Source organism: Silurus meridionalis, chromosome 3, assembly GCF_014805685.1.
Source record: "Silurus meridionalis isolate SWU-2019-XX chromosome 3, ASM1480568v1, whole genome shotgun sequence".
Classification (NCBI taxonomy): Eukaryota; Metazoa; Chordata; class Actinopteri; order Siluriformes; family Siluridae; genus Silurus; species Silurus meridionalis.
The window spans coordinates 12,492,248-12,503,619 of NC_060886.1; the positions used below are offsets into that span (position 1 = coordinate 12,492,248).

The 11,372-nt window shown below is 39.6% G+C and overlaps 1 protein-coding gene across 6 annotated transcripts in view; it reads left to right on the forward strand.

Annotated features, from left to right (window-relative positions):
• sox1a (SRY-box transcription factor 1a) overlaps positions 1-9,855 on the forward strand; it is a 71,852-nt gene extending 61,997 nt beyond the window's left edge. For 4 of the 6 annotated variants that reach the window (XR_006925230.1, XR_006925229.1, XR_006925228.1 and 1 more), the window contains one exon: positions 6,718-9,855. Coding sequence is in view for 1 of the 6 variants with exons in the window: in XM_046845572.1 (XP_046701528.1) it covers positions 2,060-2,908; positions 6,718-6,729 (861 nt within the window). In the remaining 5 variants the exon portion in view is untranslated. Of the gene's footprint in view, positions 1-360; positions 2,909-6,717 lie in introns of those variants that run through there. The other 2 variants (XR_006925226.1, XM_046845572.1) reach the window with 2 other exon arrangements.
• The last annotated feature ends 1,517 nt before the right edge of the window (positions 9,856-11,372 follow it).

Here is an 11,372-nt window from a genome sequence, read left to right on the forward strand (position 1 = left end):
TAATTATATTTAGATGAAATAAGATGAATTAAGAATCGTATATATATATATATATATATATATATATATATATATATATATATATATATATATATATATAACAATTATAATAAATGTATACATTAAATACATTTTTTTATTTAAATGAAAAATATGAGAAACTGTAATACACACATACATACAATATAATTGATTAATTGAAACTTTCGTTTTGAGAAAAAAAATCGTATGTATTGTCGAATATTGTCATAAATTGTAATATATTCTAAAATATATATCTTCATATCAGAATAAATCCTTACGTCTTGCTTTATAAACAATGGAAAAAAAAACTTTAAAATGCCCCGCTCTTTGCTGTGAGATGCGAGTACACGACAACATCAAATATTTAGAAGTAATACTATAACTCTGTATCATTTTCCACAGGTATTGTGTAATATTAGTGGGGCACACCGAGAAAATCCTTCATATTCTTCAAGCCCCTCATTCTTCTTACCTGACATTTAAATGATCTCGGAGTCATTGACAGATATGATATTTACCACTGTCATATGGTGAAGCACAATTACATAATTTGGTGTGTGATTCACGTTCGGTGACTTTTTTTTCTTCCCATGCACATCGGTATTAACCTAATTAAAAGCCATACAGCTTGGCATCGTTAGCTGCGCAGCGGGGCAGGAATATTTTTGTTTTGCCTTCAATTAGGGGCTGATTGGTGTTTTCAGGGCAGGTCAGCTGTGAAATTCGAATTACACATGTGTTGCGTTGTGCACAGTGTGAGATTTTTTCCCTTGGCAATAGATTGTAACATGCCCTTGGTTTCGAAATCGTCTTCAGTCTGACCTGTGAACAATGCACCGAGTAAAAATACGTTGTTTTCAGTGTAAAGCGCTTTTTTGTGTGTTTCCGTGCGTCCTATATCAAACTGTTTTCAGGAAAACCATGACATATTCCAAACACTGAACTACCAGCAGACGGCACTAAGACTCCTTCAGACGTCAGGGGAATCGCAATCCCCTTTTTATACTAAACGTATTTGCTGAATACGTATAGTCAATATTTGGTGAATATGTCCGGCGTCTGGGATCCTGTATAGAATAGATGCCGACAGGTAGAGTGTGTTACGCTTGTGTGATTAAACCAAGTGCGCACACGTGTCCTGCTTTATACGTGTGTAGAGGACAAGCGCATCCAAATAATAATTACTTATTACTTATAACACTTTTTTCTTAGCATTTCTTTTTTTGCATGCATCAATTTTCACATATATATTTTGTAAGGCTTTAAAGTTTTAATTGTGTACACATCATCATATCAGTTAGATCATAAAATCACAAAAAAAAGGTCTAAACTCACCTTTTCTCTTTCTTGCAATAAAATATAAACAGCAAGAAAACGCGCTTATTAAAAACTATTTATTTTAGAGCTCATATACACTTTATTTCCAAAGTTTTTTTCGAGTGAATATTAAACACGATTAAGCATGTCAACTTTTAAATAGGATAAAGTTTTTTTTTTGTTGTTTTTTTTTTTTTTATGTTATAAAATTTACTGGGGGAAAAAAACGAGACTTCCATAACGTGTCAGGGTCTCCCGCTCTCTGGTTTCCGTTAGAGGGGCGTGTTTGACCCCTGCAGCACCCCGCCTACCGGGTCTGTCCTCGCTCCTACGTCACTGCACCGATCACCATGCAAATCTGTCGTGTTCTTGCACGCCATTGGCCACAGGCTCGGTTTAATCGCTGTCAAAACCCGTCATATGGCCGCCACTTTAACTAAGTCCTCAGCTCCACTAGGGAAAGTAGCTCCAATGCGCTTTCAATTAGCGTGGATGTAAAACCGCTGTTGGGAACAAGACAAAACAGGCTGCCGGAAGATATAAACGAATAAAAAGCCCCGCAACACCAGAACTTCAAACTCACAGCCACTGTTGGGATTAAAGTCCACTTGATTCCGGAGTTCTCCTTTGCCTTGCTTGTGTTGCACCTGGTCCGGCGGACCAGCACCGAAAGTTCATGCTTTTTCGTATTGGTTGAGAAGTCTTTAAAACCACTTGAATGTATAGCATGATGATGGAGACGGACTTGCACTCCCCGGGACCCCAGACTAATACAAACCCGGGACAGACAGGTCCGAACACGGGGAACAAAGCCAACCAAGAGCGCGTCAAACGCCCTATGAACGCTTTTATGGTGTGGTCCCGCGGCCAGCGGCGGAAAATGGCTCAGGAAAACCCCAAAATGCACAACTCTGAGATCAGCAAGAGACTCGGCGCAGAGTGGAAGGTGATGTCAGAAGCTGAAAAGCGGCCCTTCATCGACGAGGCAAAAAGGCTGCGCGCCATGCACATGAAAGAGCATCCGGATTACAAATACCGACCGAGGCGCAAAACCAAGACGCTGCTGAAAAAGGACAAATACTCTTTGGCTGGCGGTCTGCTCGGCGGAGCGGCCGCGGGAGCGGGAGTTGGGCTCGGTGTGGGCATGAGTGCAGCCGGAGTAGGCCAGAGGTTAGAAAGCCCCGGAGGTCACGGGGGCTCAGCCGGCGCCGGTTATTCGCACATGAACGGTTGGGCAAACGGCGCGTATTCGGGGCAAGTCGCTGCCGCCGCCGCCGCCGCTGCTATGATGCAGGAGGCGCAGCTCGCCTACGGGCAGCACCCTGGCAGCGGGGCACACCATCACCACCACCCCCATGCCCATCACCATCATCCACACAACCCGCAGCCAATGCACCGCTACGACATGAGCGCTCTGCAGTACAGCCCCATATCCAGTTCTCAGAGTTACATGAGCGCGTCGCCGACCGGCTATGGAGGGATTTCCTATTCACAGCACCAAAACGCAGGTGTTGCGTCGTCGGCCGCCATCGGCACGCTGAGCTCTTTGGTCAAGTCCGAGCCGAACGTAAGTCCTCCAGTTAGCACGCACTCCAGAGGCCCGTGCCAGGGAGACTTGAGGGAGATGATTAGCATGTATTTACCGGCTGGAGAGTCCGGAGAGCCGTCTGTTCAGAGCAGACTGCACGCTTTACCGCAACACTATCAGAGCACGACGGCCGGAGTAAACGGGACTGTCCCGCTCACGCACATTTGAAATTGTTGAAGAAAGGGAGGGGGGAATCAGACACACCACCAAATATTGACCTCTTTTCGATGGCCATTTAACTACTTTTGTACAGAATGTTTTAAAAATGTCCTTGTAATTTAAGATAAAAAACAGGTATCATTTCGGTTTGAGTTCAGAGGAAATCGAGAGCCGATATGTCACTTAGACTAAACATGTTTTTTTTTTTTATTTTATATAAATTATACTGTTCATGAATTCTAATTTGACATTCTTCCTGGCCATGCCAAAAAATCCCGCGATGTTCCCACTGACTGAACTTGTTATTTCTGTTCACATATTTATTTGTGCAATTTGATTTTTTTTTTTTTTGTTTTGTTTTGTTTATTAAGATCACGTCTAGCATAACTTGGATATCTTGAAACAAAATGTTTCTGGGAATTTATAAAGAGTTTCTTGCATAGCTTATTACATTTGAAACATTTGTACACGTGAATCTATGTACCTGAAATATGCTGTAACATTTCTTGTAAATTGTGAATAAGTTTTAATATTTGAAAATACTGGCACGTTACTGCTGCTGTATATAATTTATGAAATGCATTCCTGCCAGTTTACATCCTCACTTCGCGCTGACTCATTGTCTAATAAAATTTGGAAGAATGTTATTATGGTTCTAAAATGTGTTTAGTTTTGTTGCTTTGTTCATGACATTGTGTAATTGTTGCACTCTCACATATTTATTGGAGAATAATGTGCACCTATTTGCTCCTCAGTGTAAAGGGCCACCTTTAATTGCATCCTATAATTCAGTCGTTAGTTGTTATTCAACCAGCCTTAGGCAACATCTGGTTTTGAACAAATATGTTTTGTTTTTTCTTGTGGAAACATTTTGGGAAAATTCACTCTGGAGATTTCTTCAATTATAGAAAATACATCGTACTAATGATTTATTATTATTATTATTATTATTATTATTATTATTATTATTATTATTATTATTATTATTATTATTATTGCCTTCTTAATGCACTAACAGGAGCAGGCAGCTGTCTTTCCATAATCTATCAAATCTGATCAGCACTCTTGATTTTTTCTTATATCACATTTGACCCATTTATCAAAGACCGAAAAACAATTAATTAAATAGCACAAAAACGTGTAAATGCTATCGATTATGGTAAATAAAGGCAAACATAAATCTAGCAACTACCATTGTAGCTTATTTCATAATTTAGGTCTAAACGATTTAACTTAAAAAAATAAAAATAAAATAAAAAAGCGTTTAATATAATATATGAATGCGTGGCTTTAAAGCTAAGCCCAAAATGTTTATGAATGACTTTGTGGCATTTTGAGTCAATTTATACTGTTTAAATAATTTAGAATTACAATTACAATAAAGCAAAAGGTTTAATGTGCTAAATGTTGAGATAAGTGTGCTAAACATCGTTCTCTTAAATTTCATCTTGGACATGAAAAAAGCAATTTGAAAACCATAAATCTTTCAGACAGCGTTTCTATTAGAAAACTATCATTTAATTATATTGCATAATGTGATTTTAATTATTTGAGTTTGACAACGTGATATTCAGTTTATAGGTGTTGTTTTTATTTGTCACATGCAATCATTTGAATGGGAGACGAGTTTGTGGACCATTTTGTGCTCATGTATTTTTGAGTACTGAGTCACAGAAAGCGAGTTGGATGGAGTTTGTAAGAGAATGTGGGATTAACTAGCAGACTCACTGACCTCTGGGTCAGAGGCAGGTCAGAGTCTATTATTCCCTGTTACTCCGCAGGAAGTTCAGCAACAAGTGTCAGACCCTCAGACATTTCAGCATCGCATACACAAGGTTTGAAGGATAACAATAATGTCCAGTATATAAATGGTGGTGGCATTAAAAAAAAATTATTAACCACCTTTGAAGCATACTTATTTTATTAGTTAAAATAGAAATTGTGAATTAACTACAATATACAAAAAAAAAAGAAAGAAAAAGAAAGAAACTGAAGGTAAATAAATAAATGTTGCCTAAATGGTTAACAATTATTAAACACTTTATTACTCTTTTCTATATGTAAAGATATTGTGTAAAATCTAGATATTTCTTCCTCTTCCTCCTCTTCTTCGTTTTTCTTCTTCTTCCTCCTCCTCCTCTGCCTCTTCTTCTTCTTCTTCTTCTTCTTCTTCTTCTTCTTCTTCTTCTTCTTCTTTTCTTCTTCCTCTCCTGCATTTCACTTCTTACTCAACAAACATACATATTCAGTTTCTTATAACGACTGGTCATGGTGACCGTATAATCTTCTGATTCTTAATAGGCCTACACTTTTTTCCTGCGTAGTGGAGTAGCAGAAGGGGGCTAAGGGACTGCCCTCTCTGCAGCTCTTTGTATTTATTGTGCCCCCGAAAAGCGACACGGATTAGCGCTGAAAGCACAGAGGCGGAGTACGATTTAGGGCACGTTGCCAGGTTAAAGCCAAAGCGTTCTGGTAAATCTCACCAAAATAATTTACTCCTCCGCCAAAACGGTGGGGTGGGTGTGCGTGAAAAAAACGTTGGGATGGGGCTGGAAGTGGGAGCAAAAGTGGTGGAGCTGCTGGTTATGGCGGTGAACCCCGACTATTAAATCGTCTCAGGGCGCGATGTCCTTATCTTGTAACCGCCGATATATTTTGCGTTGGGAGAGCCTTGGCTGCTGCTGGCTCTATTCTCTCTCTCTCTCTCTCTCTCTCTCTCTCTCTCTCTGTCTCTCTCGTGCACCCTCCGATCTCTCGCACTCACTGTCCTAAATGGGGATAATTAGCATCACTTTATCACGCCTCTGCATATTTCTCCCCCTTCACCAAAAAAAGCCGGTATGCCGCTATTGGTCGCTGCTCTGTCGCAGAAGATTACGGAGACAGATTGCACGGAACGAATGTGCTGAACGAGATTAGGGGGGAATAGAAATAGCAACTGGGCCAATAAATTCCTCGCGAGGGCCTTATCGTGCAATTACACGTTGACATGTTTAACAATCTTGCGGCCTCTTAATCCTGCGCCCTTCCAAGAGGAGAGATGCTGCTGCGCCGCAATTTCTACTGCTTGCGACTCTCTAGCAGGCTTTGAGGTGCAAAATGCGGTTTGGCGTTCAATGCTCCCCTAAACTAGCCCCCCACCCACCCTCCACCACCCCTAACATCAACTTAGTTTCACGTTTTTATTTTTCCAATGTTTTGCTCTTTGCTGTTCAGATTCTGCGGTGTACGCCAATATTAGCATAGCCCTTTATTAGTGGGTCCTGCATGCTGAATTAACGTGCTCAGCTTTAAAGTGTTTAACTTTAAAATTACATCTTGCTTGCAGTCTGTGGGCCATTCATATGCAATGGTTTTCCAACAGACTGTTTGGGAAACACCTCACTAAAACCTGCAGTCAAATACATCAGGGAAAATTGAACTTGTAATTGACTTCAAATAATCCTGATCTCTCTCCACTAAGCGAATGATTATTAATTGACATTTATTTTAACAATATTATATTATTATGATATATGGGTTATTTTTTAATGATCGCATCTAACTTCTTTTCTTTCTTCTTCTTCTTCTTCTTCTTCTTCTTCTTCTTCTCCTCCTCCTCCTCCTCCTCACTTTTTTTGTCTGTGTAGGGGTGGTTGTGAGAGACTCTGCAGGAATTTGGCAGGCTCGGAGTTTGGAGAGGCGCCCCCACGCTGCGCTGCCATTCAGTGGTCGAGCGCGCTGTGTGGTTGGGAAGTTTGCACTGAGCCGTGGCCTCAATAGCTTCACAAAGCTGATTACAAGCCCCAGCGAGTTCGTGAAGGGAGCAGGCCAGTCACACAGGTGTGCGTTAGATAGGGGGCAGCCCTCCAGAGCTGGGCAGGGCGGGGGGGTGGGGGGTATGGACGACCACACAAAAAGCTAAAGTGGCCCGGGAATTTGGTGGGAAAAGACAGTGTTAGCTGAGGAAAAACGCTGCCCGCTCCCATCACTGAGTGCACAGAGGGACACACTATAACACCCTTATTAAAGCCACTCATTTGGATTATTGTCTGTACTAAATACATTGCATGTTATAGTTCACATAATTACTAATGTGTGGCATATTAATATTTGCACGTGGAAATTTCATAAGCTGCTGTCAACTAGTGTTTCTTTTTTTTTTTTTATGATGTAGCTTATTAACGCAAGTCGTGGTGATAGAGAGTGAATCATATACAAAAGCGCACTCTCTTTGCTGCTTAATCCATTCTTTTATTTTCTCTGCTCCGTAAAATATGACATCAGTGGACCAGGCAGCGTATTTAATTAAAGCAGAGTCTAACTATCAATTACTCAAGAAAAACAGAGGCTCCCTAAGGGCCGCTAATCAGCACCCGAACAGTCGGTCTGCTTGCTCATTACGGCATCACTACACCCGGCAATGATAATCAACCGCATCTGCCTGCGCTACCCTCATTTGCTGTATCTGAATATTCTCATTCACAACTTCCCTAACGTAATTCTCACGCAAGACGCTCTGTTTGTATTTGTCTTGATTAACAATTTGAACTGTGATCATAATAAGCTACTATTCTTAAACAATGCAATAACCGAAGCTCCAGTGAGCCTTAAAATCTATGATACGTAAAACGTCTTGTTTCTATAAGAGTTTGGAAAGCAGTTTTCCCACACGTGGGGTCAACGTCATCCGCCAGCGTTTAGATTATGTTTTAGTAAGGACACAATATACCAATTTATACGACTTTTCAAAGTCCCCATACTTCGTAGGGCCATGGATGGGTCAGAACGGAACACACATTGATTATACTTTTTTCCATCCTTACAAAGTATGCAGGCCAGTAAACCCATTCTTCGGCATTTTCTTTTATAAATAATATATAATTTATGATAATTCAGTTCCACAAACAGAGATTTCTTTTGGGGGTCCCGGCCCTATGTGCGTGCTTTTGCATTCAAGCTTTCCACTAAAAAAGCCGTTAATCTATTGTAACTTTGGCTTCACCTGGGTCCTGTCACCCCCGTCGTTCTCGGGTGATGAGGGGACAAAAGCGCCCAGGCTCGTTATTCAAGCGCGACCGACTATGCTAATTGAAGTAAATTGCGAATACTGATCCCGATTTTTTGCGGAGATCTTCAGAACTCAGGGCAGCTGCAACGCCTCTGTTCTGTATACTCATTCCCTTTCCAACTGCAATTCCTCTAATCTCTGAGCATCTGAACAATTCAGGATACATATTAGAGAAAGTCGAATTCAAGTTTCAAACGCGCGAGGTCATTTCATCCTCTTCTGAGGAGCTGTCCTAGTTCTGAAACCACCAGCACTCGGAACTATGCGTCCCACCACACACCCCTCTCAAAGTGTACATCCGAGGAGAGGCTAAACAAAGCACTGGTGGTAACAAGAATAAAAAGGTGGAAAACATTTAGTGCATGTGTATATGTCAAATTAATTATGTTAGAATGTTTATTGACCTTATTAGCTCTTGCTGAGATACGAATTAACGGACAATCTCTATGTAGTTACATAACGTACAAAAAACATGTATTAAGATAGATAATGGCAGGTTGCCGGGTTTTAATTACAAAAATTGTACCTTGCACAATCGGGTTATTTTTTGCTGTTGCACTTCTAAATCCACCACAAAACAATATTTTCACTCCCCGTGTTGGTTGTCAACTCTACCTTTCCCTTCAACTTTCCCTTTCCAAGTTTGCTTTGTGAAAATCAAGAGTTATAGTCTGACTTATGTTAAGTTTGTAATGTAACGCCTCTGGACAAGGGCAAATGTAAAAGTCAAAACAGTGTAAGTTCATTAGGAATGATCTTGCACGCATCTCTATAGATGGTTAAAAACTGTGCGTGTTTACTCTCATATAGTTTGTTGTAAACTTCTCAGCGGGGGTCCACAAATGGATTTTTGAATTGTTTGCTTTCTTAGGGATGCACTGTGCCTCTATTCTCTGATAGGGGATAAACTTTGTGTTTGATTGCATTGTGCTTTTACATCTGAAAGAGGGAGACAGATAGAGAGAAACGACAACAAAAAAATTGATGTTCATGGATTGATTATTGATTTTGTGGTGTCCATTTTTGTGAGTTTTCTTGAAAGGAGGAGTGCATGGAAGGTGGAATAGTAAAGCACACAGACCATCAGAAGAGATGTTGCACAGGGGAAGTGGAGTCTGCATGGACAGTTGCTGACAACAGGAGCACCTGCTTGAAGACAGTGTGGCGGATGGAGGGCAGAGGGGTTGGGGTGATAATGGCACACCCCACTGAGAGTTATTACTTAAAGACTGTGCTGGGATGAAATGACATTGTAATGGGAGGGTACTTTATGCCCTGTTTGCAAGGAACTAGGTATTCTTGCTTTACAGCTTATCTTTGTCCCATTTTGTCTCCTGTAGCTCTTCAGCCTCCCCTTGCTCTCTCGCTGTCTTCTTCTTCTTTCGCTACTTCTTCCCCTTCTTCTTCCTCTTCTTCTTCTTCATCTTCTTCTTCTTCTTCTTCATCTTCTTCTTCTTTTATACTGTCTAATCCTTAGGAGTATTTATGCTAAAATACTTTTAGTGATTCCGGGTTCATGACAATAACTAAAATTCTGAAAATTCTGAAATATGTTTTTAAACTTTAGTGTCCATTATTTTGATTCATTTCCCCACTGTTTGTTTTATACTTTTTTTATAATTCGGGGATCTGTCATGGAGATAACCAAGAAAGTGTATAGTTAAGCAACAAGTGTGAGTGTGTGTGTGTGTGTGTGTGTGTGTGTGTGTGTGTGTGTGTGTGTGTGTGTGTGTGTGTGTGTGTGTGTGTGTGAGGAGAAATCAAGAGGGGAGAGAGCAAAGAGAGAGAGAGAGAGAGAGAGAGAGAGAGAGAGAGAGAGAACCTGGTTTGTAGTAGCCAGGCCCTGGTGAGGGCCAAATTCATGCTGTTTGTAATAAGTAGTTTCCTGCATAATTGTTTCAGGCCTTATGTGTGGAGGGACACCTTGGACTCATACACAAAGGATCATTAGCTCAGCTAGGCACTTTTCTTTTAAATTCAAAAATGTTTGAGAGACAGCTTTACCCTGATGCAAATCAGACCAGTAATCAGTCTCACAGTGTCCACATATGAGGCAAAGGAGCATGTGGGGTTCTATGCCTGCAAAAGACACTTTCTAGATTCCCCACTGTCAAATAGCGAATGCTAGTCCACTAAAACCAAAAGTATTATTATATTATTGTATGTATTATTCATTGTATGTATTAGAAGTATTGTTATTATTGAAATATTTATTGTACATATGTATTCTGTCAAATTGTTCTTTTCCTTTATTATTCCATTTATTTGCATATGTAATTAAGTAATTTGTTTGTCCTTATAAATCAATAATACAGTATACAATTACTTTTTGGAATTGCAATGATTTTTTACAGCATGGAATGCAAGCATGCAAATTTTGCAATTATATATTAAAATAATCTTTTGTCAAAGTGCTAGGCTTCTTGGCAACAACAACAACAACAAAAAATGCATTTGTGAATTTTACAACATAGCTTAAGATACGTATTTGAAAATCTCTGATATCAAAAGGAAATATAGCATTCACAAGTATGAGAAATATAATACAGCTGATATCGACTTTTAAAAGGATGAACATCTAACATGACTTTAATGGATGAATGTCGAATGTAGCATCTCAGATAGCACCCTATCCCTAATCCTAAACATCAGTGCTAGTGGACTTTTACTGCAGTCATCGAATCATATACCAATATAATTTTTTGTACTTGGTAATATTATTTCTGTGTCACAGCAACTTTAAATTGATCAGCTTTCAGTAAAACATGAAATGCAATTTATAAGTAATATAATATAATATAATATAATATAATATAATATAATATAATATATAATAATGCAAAACATAAAAGAATAAATGTTTTCCATGTTATCAATTTGTAGACAGTTAATTTAGGATAGGATTGAGCTATACTTAATAATGAGAATATAAAACATGCAGATTTCTTTATGTAAAACAACACATCATTTTTGCAGATCGAAATATATATATATGATATATGATATGAAGGTTTTTACTTCAGACCTTTTGGAACTTTTTTCAATGCTCAGTGGGCTTCAGCTTATTGATCTAGTGCTGAGTGATGCTGGTGTCAGCAAAAGTCACCATCAATAAACACAAAGACAGGTGTGATATGGTTGGCTGTGGTGTGTTGCTAGGCTGTGTTGCTTTTCTGAAACCCAAACTGCTAATGTGACAGTATTTCTGAGGCAGGTCAGGTCCGATCAGATGCA